The sequence below is a fragment of the Taudactylus pleione genome, unplaced genomic scaffold, assembly GCF_031769625.1.
Source record: "Taudactylus pleione unplaced genomic scaffold, aTauple2 ptg001907l, whole genome shotgun sequence".
Taxonomy (NCBI): Eukaryota; Metazoa; Chordata; class Amphibia; order Anura; family Myobatrachidae; genus Taudactylus; species Taudactylus pleione.
The window spans coordinates 363,029-383,745 of NW_028286304.1; the positions used below are offsets into that span (position 1 = coordinate 363,029).

General features: G+C 47.7%; 2 protein-coding genes across 3 annotated transcripts in view; one reads left to right on the plus strand and one right to left on the minus strand.

The window, feature by feature from the left end:
* Positions 1 to 6,502, plus strand: part of MSTO1 (misato mitochondrial distribution and morphology regulator 1) — a 47,925-nt gene extending 41,423 nt beyond the window's left edge. Inside the window, exons 11-14 of the mRNA XM_088465202.1 lie at positions 946 to 1,124; positions 2,933 to 3,037; positions 5,640 to 5,749; positions 5,996 to 6,502. Coding sequence (XP_088321328.1) covers positions 946 to 1,124; positions 2,933 to 3,037; positions 5,640 to 5,749; positions 5,996 to 6,219 — 618 coding nt within the window. The 3' untranslated portion in view covers positions 6,220 to 6,502. The remainder of the gene's footprint in view (positions 1 to 945; positions 1,125 to 2,932; positions 3,038 to 5,639; positions 5,750 to 5,995) is intronic.
* Positions 6,503 to 11,735: 5,233 nt separating this feature from the next.
* GON4L (gon-4 like) overlaps positions 11,736 to 20,717 on the minus strand; it is a 224,257-nt gene continuing 215,275 nt past the window's right edge. For both annotated transcript variants that reach the window (XM_088465207.1, XM_088465208.1), the window contains exons 30-31: positions 15,831 to 15,933; positions 11,736 to 11,934 (exon numbers count right to left, since the gene is read on the minus strand). In XM_088465207.1, coding sequence (XP_088321333.1) covers positions 11,821 to 11,934; positions 15,831 to 15,933 — 217 coding nt within the window. In that variant the 3' untranslated portion in view covers positions 11,736 to 11,820. The remainder of the gene's footprint in view (positions 11,935 to 15,830; positions 15,934 to 20,717) is intronic.

Here is a 20,717-nt window from a genome sequence, read left to right on the forward strand (position 1 = left end):
TACATACATGCAGTGCCTGTGGTGTGTGTATATCATATATGTACCCATGTATGGAAGATCTGTGCTGTTACATACATGCAGTGCGTGTGGTGTGTGTGTATATCATATATGTACCCATGTATGGAAGATCTGTGCTGTTACATACATGCAGTGCCTGTGGTGTGTGTATATCATACAGTATATGTACCCGTGTATGGAAGATCTGTGCTGTTACATACATGCAGTGCCTGTGGTGTGTGTATATCATACAGTATATGTACCCGTGTATGGAAGATCTGTGCTGTTACATACATGCAGTGCCTGTGGTGTGTGTATATCATACAGTATATATACCCGTGTATGGAAGATCTGTGCTGTTACATACATGCAGTGCCTGTGGTGTGTGTATATCATACAGTATATATACCCGTGTATGGAAGATCTGTGCTGTTACATACATGCAGTGCCTGTGGTGTGTGTATATCATACAGTATATGTACCCGTGTATGGAAGATCTGTGCTGTTACATACATGCAGTGCCTGTGGTGTGTGTATATCATACAGTATATGTACCCGTGTATGGAAGATCTGTGCTGTTACATACATGCAGTGCCTGTGGTGTGTGTATATCATACAGTATATGTACCCGTGTATGGAAGATCTGTGCTGTTACATACATGCAGTGCCTGTGGTGTGTGTATATCATACAGTATATGTACCCGTGTATGGAAGATCTGTGCTGTTACATACATGCAGTGCCTGTGGTGTGTGTATATCATACAGTATATGTACCCGTGTATGGAAGATCTGTGCTGTTACATACATGCAGTGCCTGTGGTGTGTGTATATCATACAGTATATGTACCCGTGTATGGAAGATCTGTGCTGTTACATACATGCAGTGCCTGTGGTGTGTGTGTGTGTGTATCATACATGATACATATGAGCTCTGTGTCTCTCCTGCAGGTGCTAGCAGCGTCCTGCTCCGTCCCATTTCCGTTACTCTCCTCCGCCGACCTGCCGGACGCTCTGCTCCCTCACCTGGGCGCGGCTCCTTGGCGCTCTTTGTCGGCATGCAGGGAAGAAGGCGCGGTCTTCGCTCAGTCTGTGGTGCTGAGAGGAATCCCCAAGGAGCGCCAGAGCAGGTAACGGCGTATCCATACTCCGCCCCCTTATGCAAATGATAGATAGTGGGTGTGGCTATATCTGTGCTACACTAATCTGAAGGACTATTATGCTGCTGGCTCTGGGTGGATCCCGTCTCTTTATAATCAGTAAGTAATACATTATGTACTCAAGAGGTGATAAACCACGCCCACATGTGCTCATTAGCATAACGGGGGGGGGGGGGGGAATATGTCACCTTACTGAATACGGTATGGAAACCTGATGATAGGATATCCCCCACCCCTTCTCTGTGTAACGCTTTGTAGTGTGGTGATTGCTTCCAGTTACACAATAGCTCCATATTCTCACCTGACGGGTTCTAGTTCCTTGGTACAATCTGGTGTGAAGAGCGATTCCTTCTTTTCATTGAATAAGAGAACACAGTCGGCCATATTGTGTGCGCCGTATAACTATCTACATATTGTGCAGCGCTGTACAGTGTACGTCACTCCCATCAGTCCCTGCCCAGTGCTGCTTACACTCTATATTCCCTATCACATGTACACACACATATTGTGCAGCGCTGTACAGTGTACGTCACTCCCATCAGTCCCTGCCCAGTGCTGCTTACACTCTATATTCCCTATCACATGTACACACACATATTGTGCAGCGCTGTACAGTGTACGTCACTCCCATCAGTCCCTGCCCAGTGCTGCTTACACTCTATATTCCCTATCACATGTACACACACATATTGTGCAGCGCTGTACAGTGTACGTCACTCCCATCAGTCCCTGCCCAGTGCTGCTTACACTCTATATTCCCTATCACATGTACACACACATATTGTGCAGCGCTGTACAGTGTACGTCAGTCCCTGCCCAGTGCTGCTTACACTCTATATTCCCTATCACATGTACATACACATATTGTGCAGCGCTGTACAGTGTACGTCACTCCCATCAGTCCCTGCCCAGTGCTGCTTACACTCTATATTCCCTATCACATGTACACACACATATTGTGCAGCGCTGTACAGTGTACGTCACTCCCATCAGTCCCTGCCCAGTGCTGCTTACACTCTATATTCCCTATCACATGTACACACACATATTGTGCAGCGCTGTACAGTGTACGTCACTCCCATCAGTCCCTGCCCAGTGCTGCTTACACTCTATATTCCCTATCACATGTACACACACATATTGTGCAGCGCTGTACAGTGTACGTCAGTCCCTGCCCAGTGCTGCTTACACTCTATATTCCCTATCACATGTACATACACATATTGTGCAGCGCTGTACAGTGTACGTCACTCCCATCAGTCCCTGCCCAGTGCTGCTTACACTCTATATTCCCTATCACATGTACACACACATATTGTGCAGCGCTGTACAGTGTACGTCACTCCCATCAGTCCCTGGCCAGGGCTGCTTACACTCTATATTCCCTATCACATGTATACACACATATTGTGCAGCGCTGTACAGTGTACGTCACTCCCATCAGTCCCTGCCCAGTGCTGCTTACACTCTATATTCCCTATCACATGTACACACACAATGGTTAATGTGTGTAAGAAGCTACGGTACCTAGCAGGATGTATTTGGAGTGTTTTAGGAAACCTATGCAAACACAAGTACATACAAACTCAACACAGATGGTGCTTTGGTCAGGAACTGAACTGACGACTGCAGGGGCTCTGATGCAGTAATGCTAACCACTATGCTAGCCGTGCTGCCTGTGTGACCTTAGACTTGTGTAGTTGCTGATATTACATCTGAGGAAGTTGAGCACCAGACCAGATATAAGCGTTGTGTATAATGCTGGTTCTCTCCTTCAGCCGCCTTCTCCCTGGGACACGAGAGCTGTCGTCTCTTCATACGTGTGGGGGCGGTGATGAGGTCCTGCACCGTTATCTGAGCGCTGTGTACCCCACGACTGTCAGGTACAAAACATCTTCCATCTTATTCTGTGTGTGGTAAGAATTTCTGCTTATTGCTGTCCCTCTATAGGAGCCCTCACCCTACACACAGATACCCGGGCCTAGGTGACGTGTCCTGTGTGTTACATATAACGCTGCCCCTCTATAGGAGCTCTCACCCTACACACAGATACCCGGGCCTAGGTGACGTGTCCTGTGTGTTACATATAACGCTGCCCCTCTATAGGAGCCCTCACCCTACACACAGATACCCGGGCCTAGGTGACGTGTCCTGTGTGTTACATATAACGCTGCCCCTCTATAGGAGCTCTCACCCTACACACAGATACCCGGGCCTAGGTGACGTGTCCTGTGTGTTACATATAACGCTGCCCCTCTATAGGAGCCCTCACCCTACACACAGATACCCGGGCCTAGGTGACGTGTCCTGTGTGTTACATATAACGCTGCCCCTCTATAGGAGCCCTCACCCTACACACAGATACCCGGGCCTAGGTGACGTGTCCTGTGTGTTACATATAACGCTGCCCCTCTATAGGAGCCCTCACCCTACACACAGATACCCGGGCCTAGGTGACGTGTCCTGTGTGTTACATATAACGCTGCCCCTCTATAGGAGCCCTTACACAGATAACAGCCTTCTAGTTATTAATACTCCATGAATAGATTAGTGTGAGCACCTGGGACATCACACGTCTGCCTGTTATGAAGGGTAACTTACACTTTTTCAGATGACGTCAGTATAACTGGAATATTAGGATGTGTTATGTGCTCTCTATGGGCAAATACCAAGCAAAGCTGTCATTACCAAGACTGTCAGATAGGGGGAGACATGGCTGAGATTGTCCCAATATAAGATCCGAGTACCTGTTACTATATTATAATGTCTGCTGTAACGAGAGTGCATAGCTTTTCCCACTTCTTCCCTCATACACATACACAGTCAGGTCCATAAATATTGGGACAGTGACAGAATTGTCATATTTTGGCCTCTAGTCACCACCACAATGGCTGTGAAATGAAACAAACAAGATGTGCTTTACCTGCAGACTTTCAGATTTTATTTGAGGGTAATTACATCCAAATCAGGTGAACGGTGTAGGAATTACAACGGTTTCTATATGTGCCTCCCACTTTTTAAGGGGCCCAAAGTAATGGGACAAACTAAACAATCCTAAATCTAACTTTCACTTTTTAATACTTTGTTGCAAATCCTTTGCAGGCAATTACAGCCTGAAGTCTGGAACGCATAGACATCACCAGATGCTGGGTTTCATCCCTGGTGATGCTCTGCCAGGCCTCTACTGCAAATGTCTTCAGTTCCTGCTTGTTCTTGGGGCATTTTCCCTTCAGTTTTGTCTTCATCAAGTGAAATGCATGCTCAATCAGATTCAGGTCAGGGGATTGACTTGGCCATTGCATAACATTCCACTTTTTAGCCTTAAATAACTCTTTGGTTGCTTTTGCAGTATGCTTCGGATCATTGTCCATCTGCACTGTGAAGCACCATCCAATGAGTTCTGAAGCATTTGACTGAATATGAGCATATAATATTGCCCGAAACACTTCAGAATTCATTCTGCTGCTTTTGTCAGCAGTCACATCATCAATAAATACAAGGGAACCAGTTCCATTGGCAGCCATACATACCCACGCCATGATACTACCACCACCATGCTTCACTGATGATGTTTTGGATCATGAGCAGTTCCTTTCCTTCTCCATACTCTTCTCTTGCCATCACTCTAGTACAAGTTGATCTTTGTCTCATCTGTCCATAGGATGTTGTTCCAGAACTGTAATGGCTTTTTTAGATGTTTGGCAAACTCTAATCTGGTCTTCCTGTTGTTGAGGGTCACCAATGGTTTACATCTTGTGGTGAACCCTCTATATTCTCTCTTGTGAAGTCTTTTCTTGATTGTTGACTTTGACACATATACACCTACCTCCTGGAGAGTGTTCTTGATTTGGTCAACTGTTGTGAAGGGGTTTTTCTTCACCAGGGAAATAATTCTTCTGTCATCCACCACAGTTGTTTTCCGTGGTCTTCCCGGTCTTTTGGTGTTGCTGAGCTCTCCGGTGCGTTCTTTCTTTTTGAGAATGTTCCAAACAGTTGATTTGGCCACACCTAATGTTTTTGCTATCTCTCTGATGGGTTTGTTTTGATTTCTCAGCCTAATGATGGCTTGCTTCACTGATAGTGACAGCTCTTTGGATCTCATATTGAGAGTCGACAGCAACTGATTCCAAATGCAAATGTCACACCTAGAATCAACTCCAGACCTTCTACCTGCTTAATTGATAATGAAATAACGAGGGAATAGCCCACACCTGTCCATGAAATAGCTTTTAAGGTGATAGTCCCATTACTTTGGGCCCCTTAAAAAGTGGGAGGCACATATAGAAACCGTTGTAATTCCTACACCGTTCACCTGATTTGGATGTAATTACCCTCAAATTAAATCTGAAAGTCTGCAGGTAAAGCACATCTTGTTTGTTTCATTTCAAAGCCATTGTGGTGGTGACTAGAGGCCAAAATATGACAATTCTGTCACTGTCCCAATATTTATGCACCTGACTGTACATCTGACAATATCTCCCACAGCTTTTCCCATCTGCTGCAGACGTCTTCCAGCCTGGGCCCCACGTTCCCCCAGTTCTTCTCTCCGTATGTGACCAAAGACGGCTTCACAGCAGAGAAGCCCCAGGCAGCAGGTGAGAACCTGAGTGGGTGACTCCCCCATTTGTCTGGTATACATTACTGTGCCCCGATGGTGACCTGGGTATACATCACTGTGTAACTAGTTGTGTCCGGACTCCTCGTGCTCCACCCTCTACTATGGTCTAAGCCTGTGTCCCTTCTGGCCAGGCTGTGATGGGGAAATATGTAATGACAGTGACATCCCCTATCACAGGGTAATTTATGCTGTAATGGGGTGTAACGCTGTATCTGTGTTGTAGTTGTAGATGGTGTTCCGGTAATGGCGGCACTGCAGGCATCCAGCTCCCTACACCAGAGTCTCTGCAGCCTGTGTGACGAGGTGACCCTGCAGGACATGAGGCGCTGGGTGAACTTTGAGGCCTCGGGAGTGGAACAGGAGGATTTTACAGAGACTGTGAATGAGCTGCGTAGTCTGGCTCAGTGCTACAGGACATGTAATGATGACACGGAGGACAGTGACTAAGGAGCTGTGTAGTCTGGCTCAGTGTTACAGGACATGTAATGATGACACGGAGGACAGTGACTAAGGAGCTGCGTAGTCTGGCTCAGTGCTACAGGACATGTAATGATGACACGGAGGACAGTGACTAAGGAGCTGTGTAGTCTGGCTCAGTGTTACACGACATGTAATGATGACACTGAGGACAGTGACTAAGGAGCTGTGTAGTCTGGCTCAGTGTTACAGGACATGTAATGATGACACGGAGGACAGTGACTAAGGAGCTGTGTAGTCTGGCTCAGTGCTATAGGACATGTAATGATGACACTGAGGACAGTGACTAAGGAGCTGTGTAGTCTGGCTCAGAGTTACTGTCCTCCGTGTCATCATTACATGTCCTGTAACAAAGGAGCTGCGTAGTCTGGCTCAGTGCTATAGGACATGTAATGATGACACTGAGGACAGTGACTAAGGAGCTGCGTAGTCTGGCTCAGTGCTATAGGACATGTAATGATGACACTGAGGACAGTGACTAAGGAGCTGCGTAGTCTGGCTCAGTGCTATAGGACATGTAATGATGACACTGAGGACAGTGACTAAGGAGCTGTGTAGTCTGGCTCAGTGTTACAGGACATGTAATGATGACACGGAGGACAGTGACTAAGGAGCTGTGTAGTCTGGCTCAGTGTTACAGGACATGTAATGATGACACGGAGGACAGTGACTAAGGAGCTGTGTAGTCTGGCTCAGAGTTACTGTCCTCCGTGTCATCATTACATGTCCTGTAACAAAGGAGCTGCGTAGTCTGGCTCAGTGCTATAGGACATGTAATGATGACACTGAGGACAGTGACTAAGGAGCTGCGTAGTCTGGCTCAGTGCTATAGGACATGTAATGATGACAGTAACTAAGGAGCTGCGTAGTCTGGCTCAGAGTTACTGTCCTCAGTGTCATCATTACATGTCCTGTAACAAAGGAGCTGTGTAGTCTGGCTCAGTGTTACAGGACATGTAATGAGGACAGTGACTAAGGAGCTGCGTAGTCTGGCTCAGTGTTACAGGACATGTAATGATGACACTGAGGACAGTGACTAAGGAGCTGCGTAGTCTGGCTCAGTGTTACAGGACATGTAATGATGACACTGAGGACAGTGACTAAGGAGCTGCGTAGTCTGGCTCAGTGTTACAGGACATGTAATGATGACACTGAGGACAGTGACTAAGGAGCTGTGTAGTCTGGCTCAGTGTTACAGGACATGTAATGATGACACTGAGGACAGTGACTAAGGAGCTGCGTAGTCTGGCTCAGTGTTACAGGACATGTAATGATGACACTGAGGACAGTGACTAAGGAGCTGCGTAGTCTGGCTCAGTGTTACAGGACATGTAATGATGACACTGAGGACAGTGACTAAGGAGCTGCGTAGTCTGGCTCAGTGTTACAGGACATGTAATGATGACACTGAGGACAGTGACTAAGGAGCTGCGTAGTCTGGCTCAGTGTTACAGGACATGTAATGATGACACTGAGGACAGTGACTAAGGAGCTGCGTAGTCTGGCTCAGTGTTACAGGACATGTAATGATGACACTGAGGACAGTGACTAAGGAGCTGCGTAGTCTGGCTCAGTGCTATAGGACATGTAATTATACCGAGGACAGTGACTAAGGAGCTGCGTAGTCTGGCTCAGTGTTACAGGACATGTAATGATGACACTGAGGACAGTGACTAAGGAGCTGCGTAGTCTGGCTCAGTGCTATAGGACATGTAATTATACCGAGGACAGTGACTAAGGAGCTGCGTAGTCTGGCTCAGTGCTACAGGACATGTAATGATGACACGGAGGACAGTGACTAAGGAGCTGCGTAGTCTGGCTCAGTGCTACAGGACATGTAATGATGACACGGAGGACAGTGACTAAGGAGCTGTGTAGTCTGGCTCAGTGTTACAGGACATGTAATGATGACACTGAGGACAGTGACTAAGGAGCTGCGTAGTCTGGCTCAGTGCTATAGGACATGTAATTATACCGAGGACAGTGACTAAGGAGCTGCGTAGTCTGGCTCAGTGTTACAGGACATGTAATGATGACACTGAGGACAGTGACTAAGGAGCTGCGTAGTCTGGCTCAGTGTTACAGGACATGTAATGATGACACGGAGGACAGTGACTAAGGAGCTGCGTAGTCTGGCTCAGTGTTACAGGACATGTAATGATGACACTGAGGACAGTGACTAAGGAGCTGCGTAGTCTGGCTCAGTGTTACAGGACATGTAATGATGACACTGAGGACAGTGACTAAGGAGCTGCGTAGTCTGGCTCAGTGTTACAGGACATGTAATGATGACACTGAGGACAGTGACTAAGGAGCTGCGTAGTCTGGCTCAGTGTTACAGGACATGTAATGATGACACTGAGGACAGTGACTAAGGAGCTGCGTAGTCTGGCTCAGTGCTATAGGACATGTAATTATACCGAGGACAGTGACTAAGGAGCTGCGTAGTCTGGCTCAGTGTTACAGGACATGTAATGATGACACTGAGGACAGTGACTAAGGAGCTGCGTAGTCTGGCTCAGTGCTATAGGACATGTAATTATACCGAGGACAGTGACTAAGGAGCTGCGTAGTCTGGCTCAGTGCTACAGGACATGTAATGATGACACGGAGGACAGTGACTAAGGAGCTGCGTAGTCTGGCTCAGTGCTACAGGACATGTAATGATGACACGGAGGACAGTGACTAAGGAGCTGTGTAGTCTGGCTCAGTGTTACAGGACATGTAATGATGACACTGAGGACAGTGACTAAGGAGCTGCGTAGTCTGGCTCAGTGCTATAGGACATGTAATTATACCGAGGACAGTGACTAAGGAGCTGCGTAGTCTGGCTCAGTGTTACAGGACATGTAATGATGACACTGAGGACAGTGACTAAGGAGCTGCGTAGTCTGGCTCAGTGTTACAGGACATGTAATGATGACACTGAGGACAGTGACTAAGGAGCTGCGTAGTCTGGCTCAGTGTTACAGGACATGTAATGATGACACTGAGGACAGTGACTAAGGAGCTGCGTAGTCTGGCTCAGTGCTACAGGACATGTAATGATGACACTGAGGACAGTGACTAAGGAGCTGCGTAGTCTGGCTCAGTGCTACAGGACATGTAATGATGACACTGAGGACAGTGACTAAGGAGCTGCGTAGTCTGGCTCAGTGTTACAGGACATGTAATGATGACACTGAGGACAGTGACTAAGGAGCTGCGTAGTCTGGCTCAGTGTTACAGGACATGTAATGATGACACTGAGGACAGTGACTAAGGAGCTGCGTAGTCTGGCTCAGTGCTATAGGACATGTAATTATACCGAGGACAGGGACTAAGGAGCTGCGTAGTCTGGCTCAGTGCTATAGGACATGTAATTATACCGAGGACAGTGACTAAGGAGCTGCGTAGTCTGGCTCAGTGCTATAGGACATGTAATTATACCGAGGACAGTGACTAAGGAGCTGCGTAGTCTGGCTCAGTGTTACAGGACATGTAATGATGACACTGAGGACAGTGACTAAGGAGCTGCGTAGTCTGGCTCAGTGTTACAGGACATGTAATGATGACACTGAGGACAGTGACTAAGGAGCTGCGTAGTCTGGCTCAGTGCTATAGGACATGTAATTATACCGAGGACAGTGACTAAGGAGCTGCGTAGTCTGGCTCAGTGTTACAGGACATGTAATGATGACACTGAGGACAGTGACTAAGGAGCTGCGTAGTCTGGCTCAGTGCTATAGGACATGTAATTATACCGAGGACAGTGACTAAGGAGCTGCGTAGTCTGGCTCAGTGCTACAGGACATGTAATGATGACACGGAGGACAGTGACTAAGGAGCTGCGTAGTCTGGCTCAGTGCTACAGGACATGTAATGATGACACGGAGGACAGTGACTAAGGAGCTGTGTAGTCTGGCTCAGTGTTACAGGACATGTAATGATGACACTGAGGACAGTGACTAAGGAGCTGCGTAGTCTGGCTCAGTGCTATAGGACATGTAATTATACCGAGGACAGTGACTAAGGAGCTGCGTAGTCTGGCTCAGTGTTACAGGACATGTAATGATGACACTGAGGACAGTGACTAAGGAGCTGCGTAGTCTGGCTCAGTGTTACAGGACATGTAATGATGACACGGAGGACAGTGACTAAGGAGCTGCGTAGTCTGGCTCAGTGTTACAGGACATGTAATGATGACACTGAGGACAGTGACTAAGGAGCTGCGTAGTCTGGCTCAGTGTTACAGGACATGTAATGATGACACTGAGGACAGTGACTAAGGAGCTGCGTAGTCTGGCTCAGTGTTACAGGACATGTAATGATGACACTGAGGACAGTGACTAAGGAGCTGCGTAGTCTGGCTCAGTGTTACAGGACATGTAATGATGACACTGAGGACAGTGACTAAGGAGCTGCGTAGTCTGGCTCAGTGCTATAGGACATGTAATTATACCGAGGACAGTGACTAAGGAGCTGCGTAGTCTGGCTCAGTGTTACAGGACATGTAATGATGACACTGAGGACAGTGACTAAGGAGCTGCGTAGTCTGGCTCAGTGCTATAGGACATGTAATTATACCGAGGACAGTGACTAAGGAGCTGCGTAGTCTGGCTCAGTGCTACAGGACATGTAATGATGACACGGAGGACAGTGACTAAGGAGCTGCGTAGTCTGGCTCAGTGCTACAGGACATGTAATGATGACACGGAGGACAGTGACTAAGGAGCTGTGTAGTCTGGCTCAGTGTTACAGGACATGTAATGATGACACTGAGGACAGTGACTAAGGAGCTGCGTAGTCTGGCTCAGTGCTATAGGACATGTAATTATACCGAGGACAGTGACTAAGGAGCTGCGTAGTCTGGCTCAGTGTTACAGGACATGTAATGATGACACTGAGGACAGTGACTAAGGAGCTGCGTAGTCTGGCTCAGTGTTACAGGACATGTAATGATGACACTGAGGACAGTGACTAAGGAGCTGCGTAGTCTGGCTCAGTGTTACAGGACATGTAATGATGACACTGAGGACAGTGACTAAGGAGCTGCGTAGTCTGGCTCAGTGCTACAGGACATGTAATGATGACACTGAGGACAGTGACTAAGGAGCTGCGTAGTCTGGCTCAGTGCTACAGGACATGTAATGATGACACTGAGGACAGTGACTAAGGAGCTGCGTAGTCTGGCTCAGTGTTACAGGACATGTAATGATGACACTGAGGACAGTGACTAAGGAGCTGCGTAGTCTGGCTCAGTGTTACAGGACATGTAATGATGACACTGAGGACAGGGACTAAGGAGCTGCGTAGTCTGGCTCAGTGCTATAGGACATGTAATTATACCGAGGACAGTGACTAAGGAGCTGCGTAGTCTGGCTCAGTGTTACAGGACATGTAATGATGACACGGAGGACAGTGACTAAGGAGCTGCGTAGTCTGGCTCAGTGCTATAGGACATGTAATTATACCGAGGACAGGGACTAACCAGCCGCTGGTCACCGACCACTTCCAGCATTTCTGCCCAATTTAATGTCACAAAACAAACAACATAAAACAATCTGTACAAGTGCAAAAGCCACCTGGGCCCTACTCCTCGTCCTCGCCATTTCCAGCGCTACATTCCTCCTCCTCCTCATCCTCTGAGCTGCTGACGCATCCCGTCTGGAAGAGATTTATCAGCTCCCTGAAGCGCTGGGACACCTGGGGGGGATAAACAAGTCACATTCAGAACAAGTTACTAAATAAATTCTATATATAATCACTGTAAAGTGTTTCCTTTATTACCAATAAAGAAGAAAGTGTAAGTAATACTTTATATGGACTAGAGTGTAACATAAGTATTTATTATAAGCCTAAATTGTGTGTGAGCCGGAACTGCAGTGGGGTAATAAAGTATTTGGACAGCCACGGATGGTGTAAGTTGTTGCACAGTATAAGATGAGAGGTCTGTAATTCCCATCATAGGTTACACTATAACTGTGAGAGACAGAATCAGAACACAACACCCCGGAAATCACATTGTAGGATTTATAAACAATTTATTTGTATATTCTTGCGGAAAATAAACATTTGGACACCTACCGACCAGCAATAATTGTGGCTTTCACAGACCTGTTACTCTTTAGGAAGCTCATCTGTCCTCCACTCGTTACCTGTATTAATGGCACCTGTCTGAACTGGTTATAACTGTATAACAGACACCTGTCCGCACCCCCAAACAGTCAGACTGGAACCTCTCCACCATGGCCAAGACCAGAGAGCTGTCTAAGGACACCAGGGACAAGATTGTAGACCTGCACAAGGCTGGGATGAGCTACGTGACAATAGGCCAGCAGCTTGGGGAGAAGAGATCAACTGTGGGCGCAATTATTAAACAATGGAAGAAATACAAGATCACTGACAACCTCCCTGTACCAGGGGCTCCATGCAAGATCTCACCTCGTGGGGTATCAGCCCAGAACTACACGGGGGGGACCTGGTCAATGACCTCAAGAGAGCTGGGACCACAGTCACAAAGGTTACCATTAGTAACACACTACATCGTCATGGATTCAAATTCTGCAGCGCCCGACAGGTCCCCCTGCTTAAGCCAGCACATGTCCAGGAACGTCTAAAGTTCGCCCGTGACCATCTGGATGATCCACAGGAGGATTGGGAGAATGTCATGTGGTCAGATGAGACCAAAATAGAACTTTTTGGTATAAACTCCGCACGCCGTGTTTGGAGGGAGAAGAATGGTGAGTGGCATCCCAAAAACACCATACCCACTGTGAAGCAAAGAGGACAGAAGAGAAGACTGATCCGTATTACGGAGAGGATGAATGGGGCCATGTATCGTGACATTTTGGGGAAAAACCTCCTTCCCTCAGTAAGAGCGTTGAAGATACAACGTGGCTGGGTCTTCCAGCATGACAATGACCCCAAACACACCGTCCAAGCAACTAAGGAGTGGTTCCGTAAGAAGCATTTCTGGGTCCTGGATTGGCCTAGCCAGTCTCCAGCCCTCAACCCAATAGAAAGTCTATGGAGGGAGATGAAAGTCCGTGTTACCCGGCGACAGCCCCAAAACATGACCCATCTAGAGAAGATCTGCATTGAAGAGTGGCCCAAAATACCTGCTGCAGTGTGTGCACACCTGGTCAGGAACTACAGGAAACGTTTCACCTCTGTAATTGCCAACCGAGGTTACTGTACTAAGTATTGACTTTAACTTTTTGATTGTCCAAATATATTTTTTCAGAAAGAATATACAAAAATTATTTATAAATCCTACAATGTGATTTCCGGGGTGTTGTGTTCTGATTCTGTCTCTCACAGTTATAGTGTAACCTATGATGGGAATTACAGACCTCTCATCTTATACTGTGCAACAACTTACACCATCGGTGGCTGTCCAAATACTTTATTACCCCACTGTATATGGTGTAATGTAAATATTGCCAGTAATACCATATACAGTAAGTGCTACCTATCCCACGTATAACGGGAGATCTGTACAGTCACCCCATACATGGTGCATGTGCCCCTACAGTACTGGGAGGGAGGAGATCTGTACAGTCACCCCATACATGGTGCATGTGCCCCTACGGTACTGGGAGGGAGGAGATCTGTACAGTCACCCCATACATGGTGCATGTGCCCCTACGGTACTGGGAGGGAGGAGATCTGTACAGTCACCCCATACATGGTGCATGTGCCCCTACGGTACTGGGAGGGAGGAGATCTGTACAGCCACCCCATACATGGTGCATGTGCCCCTACGGTACTGGGAGGGAGGAGATCTGTACAGTCACCCCATACATGGTGCATGTGCCCCTACGGTACTGGGAGGGAGGAGATCTGTACAGTCACCCCATACATGGTGCATGTGCCCCTACGGTACTGGGAGGGAGGAGATCTGTACAGTCACCCCATACATGGTGCATGTGCCCCTACGGTACTGGGAGGGAGGAGATCTGTACAGTCACCCCATACATGGTGCATGTGCCCCTACGGTACTGGGAGGGAGGAGATCTGTACAGTCACCCCATACATGGTGCATGTGCCCCTACGGTACTGGGAGGGAGGAGATCTGTACAGTCACCCCATACATGGTGCATGTGCCCCTACGGTACTGGGAGGGAGGAGATCTGTACAGTCACCCCATACATGGTGCATGTGCCCCTACGGTACTGGGAGGGAGGAGATCTGTACAGTCACCCCATACATGGTGCATGTGCCCCTACGGTACTGGGAGGGAGGAGATCTGTACAGTCACCCCATACTTGGTGCATGTGCCCCTACGGTACTGGGAGGGAGGAGATCTGTACAGTCACCCCATACATGGTGCATGTGCCCCTACGGTACTGGGAGGGAGGAGATCTGTACAGTCACCCCATACATGGTGCATGTGCCCCTACGGTACTGGGAGGGAGGAGATCTGTACAGTCACCCCATACATGGTGCATGTGCCCCTACGGTACTGGGAGGGAGGAGATCTGTACAGTCACCCCATACATGGTGCATGTGCCCCTACGGTACTGGGAGGGAGGAGATCTGTACAGTCACCCCATACATGGTGCATGTGCCCCTACGGTACTGGGAGGGAGGAGATCTGTACAGTCACCCCATACATGGTGCATGTGCCCCTACGGTACTGGGAGGGAGGAGATCTGTACAGTCACCCCACCCCATACATGGTGCATGTGCCCCTGCGGTACTGGGAGGGGGGAGATCTGTACAGTCACCCCATACATGGTGCATGTGCCCCTGCGGTACTGGGAGGGAGGAGATCTGTACAGTCACTCCATACATGATGCATGTGCCCCTACGGTACTGGGAGGGAGGAGATCTGTACAGTCACCCCATACATGGTGCATGTGCCCCTACGGTACTGGGAGGGAGGAGATCTGCACAGTCACCCCATACATGATGCATGTGCCCCTACGGTACTGGGAGGGAGGAGATCTGTACAGTCACCCCATACATGATGCATGTGCCCCTACCGTACTGGGAGGGAGGAGATCTGTACAGTCACCCCATACATGGTGCATGTGCCCCTACGGTACTGGGAGGGAGGAGATCTGTACAGTCACCCCATACATGGTGCATGTGCCCCTACGGTACTGGGAGGGAGGAGATCTGTACAGTCACTCCATACATGATGCATGTGCCCCTACGGTACTGGGAGGGAGGAGATCTGTACAGTCACCCCATACATGGTGCATGTGCCCCTACCGTACTGGGAGGGAGGAGATCTGTACAGTCACCCCATACATGGTGCATGTGCCCCTACGGTACTGGGAGGGAGGAGATCTGTACAGTCACCCCATACATGGTGCATGTGCCCCTACGGTACTGGGAGGGAGGAGATCTGTACAGTCACTCCATAGATGGTGCATGTGCCCCTACTGTACTGGGAGGGGGGAGATCTGTACAGTCATCCCATAGATGCCCTCGGGTAGTAAAGGAAGGGGGGGGTTGTGTCTTACATAGAAGTAATTGCCTGGCACAGCGAGTCGAGCAGCTTCCTGCATGTAGAAGTCACAGAATCACTGACACCATAACCTGCAGCTTCTTGCACAAAGCGTTCGGCGACTGATTGGGCGTTATCTCACCTCAGACGCGCTCTTGTTTCCAAGCTGCACCGAGATGGCGTGAAATGTCTCATCGTGTGCCCCTCTCTCCTGACACGTGGTGAGGATCACCCTGTCCGCCTCCCTATATATAAGGCACAGAACAAATGTTAGGGTGACAGACCAGCACTGAGGTACAGATAGTATGAGGTTACAGCTCCTATTACTTCCATGTGGGGATAGCGGGACCCCTCTATGGGCAGAATCCAGGTCTCAGTATACACTAGGGGGGGAACTTTATTCTCAGGATGTCAGAGCTGATGACAGGAATAATCCCATTAGATGATATATGTCCAGTGCTATTATACCAGCCCATTTCACATGGTTTACCTAGTCTAGGCGTACAGTCCTACCTCCTACCAGCCCACCTGTCACCTCTTCCTTCCTCATCTACCAGTCATATCTCGCCACCTTCATCCCAGCCCGACTACGGAACCCACTAAGAGTCCCGTATTATACAGCAATAGGTGAGACGTGACATCTCTCCGGACACTACCTGTCTGACCAACAGCTGCTTCTATAGAGTCTTACACTAGTAACGTCCTATGTTATACAGCAATAGGTGAAATCTCTCCGGACACTACCTGTCTGACCAACAGCTGCTTCTATATAGTCTTACACTAGTAACGTCCTGTGTTATACAGCAATAGGTGACATCTCTCCGGACACTACCTGTCTGACCAACAGCTGCTTCTATATAGTCTTACACTAGTAACGTCCTATGTTATACAGCAATAGGTGAGACGTGACATCTCTCTGGACACTACCTGTCTGACCAACAGCTGCTTCTATATAGTCTTACACTAGTAACGTCCTGTGTTATACAGCAATAGGTGACATCTCTCTGGACACTACCTGTCTGACCAACAGCTGCTTCTATATAGTCTTACACTAGTAACGTCCCGTGTTATACAGCAATAGGTGACATCTCTCTGGACACTACCTGTCTGACCAACAGCTGCTTCTATATTGTCTTACACTAGTAACGTCCCGTGTTATACAGCAATAGGTGAGACGTGACATCTCTCCGGACACTACCTGTCTGACCAACAGCTGCTTCTATATAGTCTTACACTAGTAACGTCCTGTGTTATACAGCAATAGGTGACATCTCTCTGGACACTACCTGTCTGACCAACAGCTGCTTCTATATTGTCTTACACTAGTAACGTCCCGTGTTATACAGCAATAGGTGAGACGTGACATCTCTCCGGACACTACCTGTCTGACCAACAGCTGCTTCTATATAGTCTTACACTAGTAACGTCCTGTGTTATACAGCAATAGGTGACATCTCTCTGGACACTACCTGTCTGACCAACAGCTGCTTCTATATAGTCTTACACTAGTAACGTCCCGTGTTATACAGCAATAGGTGAGACGTGACATCTCTCCGGACACTACCTGTCTGACCAACAGCTGCTTCTATATTGTCTTACACTAGTAACGTCCCGTGTTATACAGCAATAGGTGACATCTCTCCGGACACTACCTGTCTGACCAACAGCTGCTTCTATATAGTCTTACACTAGTAACGTCCCGTGTTATACAGCAATAGGTGACATCTCTCTGGACACTACCTGTCTGACCAACAGCTGCTTCTATATAGTCTTACACTAGTAACGTCCTGTGTTATACAGTAATAGGTGACATCTCTCTGGACACTACCTGTCTGACCAACAGCTGCTTCTATATTGTCTTACACTAGTAACGTCCTGTGTTATACAGCAATAGGTGAGACGTGACATCTCTCCGGACACTACCTGTCTGACCAACAGCTGCTTCTATATTGTCTTACACTAGTAACGTCCTGTGTTATACAGCAAAAGGTGACATCTCTCTGGACACTACCTGTCTGACCAACAGCTGCTTCTATATTGTCTTACACTAGTAACGTCCCGTGTTATACAGCAATAGGTGAGACGTGACATCTCTCCGGACACTACCTGTCTGACCAACAGCTGCTTCTATATAGTCTTACACTAGTAACGTCCTGTGTTATACAGCAATAGGTGACATCTCTCTGGACACTACCTGTCTGACCAACAGCTGCTTCTATATTGTCTTACACTAGTAACGTCCCGTGTTATACAGCAATAGGTGACATCTCTCCGGACACTACCTGTCTGACCAACAGCTGCTTCTATATTGTCTTACACTAGTAACGTCCTGTGTTATACAGCAATAGGTGAGACGTGACATCTCTCCGGACACTACCTGTCTGACCAACAGCTGCTTCTATATTGTCTTACACTAGTAACGTCCCGTGTTATACAGCAATAGGTGAGACGTGACATCTCTCCGGACACTACCTGTCTGACCAACAGCTGCTTCTATATTGTCTTACACTAGTAACGTCCTGTGTTATACAGCAATAGGTGAGACGTGACATCTCTCCGGACACTACCTGTCTGACCAACAGCTGCTTCTATATTGTCTTACACTAGTAACGTCCTGTGTTATACAGCAATAGGTGAGACGTGACATCTCTCCGGACACTACCTGTCTGACCAACAGCTGCTTCTATATAGTCTTACACTAGTAACGTCCCGTGTTATACAGCAATAGGTGACATCTCTCCGGACACTACCTGTCTGACCAACAGCTGCTTCTATATAGTCTTACACTAGTAACGTCCTGTGTTATACAGCAATAGGTGACATCTCTCCGGACACTACCTGTCTGACCAACAGCTGCTTCTATATTGTCTTACACTAGTAACGTCCTGTGTTATACAGCAATAGGTGAGACGTGACATCTCTCCAGACACTACCTGTCTGACCAACAGCTGCTTCTATATTGTCTTACACTAGTAACGTCCTGTGTTATACAGCAATAGGTGACATCTCTCCGGACACTACCTGTCTGACCAACAGCTGCTTCGATATAGTCTTACACTAGTAATGTCCCGTGTTATACAGCAATAGGTGAGACGTGACATCTCTCCAGACACTACCTGTCTGACCAACAGCTGCTTCGATATAGTCTTACACTAGTAATGTCCCGTGTTATACAGCAATAGGTGAGACGTGACATCTCTCCGGACACTACCTGTCTGACCAACAGCTGCTTCTATATTGTCTTACACTAGTAACGTCCTGTGTTATACAGCAATAGGTGAGACGTGACATCTCTCCGGACACTACCTGTCTGACCAACAGCTGCTTCTATATAGTCTTACACTAGTAATGTCCCGTGTTATACAGCAATAGGTGACATCTCTCCGGACACTACCTGTCTGACCAACAGCTGCTTCTATATAGTCTTACACTAGTAACGTCCCGTGTTATACAGCAATAGGTGACATCTCTCCGGACACTACCTGTCTGACCAACAGCTGCTTCTATATAGTCTTACACTAGTAATGTCCCGTGTTATACAGCAATAGGTGACATCTCTCCAGACACTACCTGTCTGACCAACAGCTGCTTCTATATTGTCTCACACTAGTAACGTCCCGTGTTATACAGCAATAGGTGACATCTCTCCGGACACTATCTGTCTGACCAACAGCTGCTTCGATATAGTCTTACACTAGTAATGTCCCGTGTTATACAGCAATAGGTGAGACGTGACATCTCTCCGGACACTACCTGTCTGACCAACAGCTGCTTCTATATAGTCTTACACTAGTAACGTCCCGTGTTATACAGCAATAGGTGACATCTCTCCGGACACTACCTGTCTGACCAACAGCTGCTTCTATATAGTCTTACGCTAGTAACGTCCCGTGTTATACAGCAATAGGTGACATCTCTCCGGACACTACCTGTCTGACCAACAGCTGCTTCTATATAGTCTTACACTAGTAACGTCCCGTGTTATACAGCAATAGGTGAGACGTGACATCTCTCCGGACACTACCTGTCTGACCAACAGCTGCTTCTATATAGTCTTACACTAGTAACGTCCCGTGTTATACAGCAATAGGTGACATCTCTCCGGACACTACCTGTCTGACCAACAGCTGCTTCTATATAGTCTTACACTAGTAACGTCCCGTGTTATACAGCAATAGGTGACATCTCTCCGGACACTACCTGTCTGACCAACAGCTGCTTCTATATAGTCTTACACTAGTAACGTCCCGTGTTATACAGCAATAGGTGACATCTCTCCGGACACTACCTGTCTGACCAACAGCTGCTTCTATATAGTCTTACACTAGTAACGTCCCGTGTTATACAGCAATAGGTGACATCTCTCCAGACACTACCTGTCTGACCAACAGCTGCTTCTATATTGTCTTACACTAGTAACGTCCCGTGTTATACAGCAATAGGTGACATCTCTCCGGACACTACCTGTCTGACCAACAGCTGCTTCGATATAGTCTTACACTAGTAATGTCCCGTGTTATACAGCAATAGGTGAGACGTGACATCTCTCCAGACACTACCTGTCTGACCAACAGCTGCTTCTATATAGTCTTACACTAGTAACGTCCTGTGTTATACAGCAATAGGTGAGACGTGACATCTCTCCGGACACTACCTGTCTGACCAACAGCTGCTTCTATATAGTCTTACACTAGTAACGTCCTGTGTTATACAGCAATAGGTGAGACGTGACATCTCTCCGGACACTACCTGTCTGACCAACAGCTGCTTCTATATAGTCTTACACTAGTAACGTCCCGTGTTATACAGCAATAGGTGACATCTCTCCAGACACTACCTGTCTGACCAACAGCTGCTTCTATATAGTCATACACTAGTAATGTCCCGTGTTATACAGCAATAGGTGAGACGTGACATCTCTCCGGACACTACCTGTCTGACCAACAGCTGCTTCTATATTGTCTTACACTAGTAACGTCCCGTGTTATACAGCAATAGGTGAGACGTGACATCTCTCCGGACACTACCT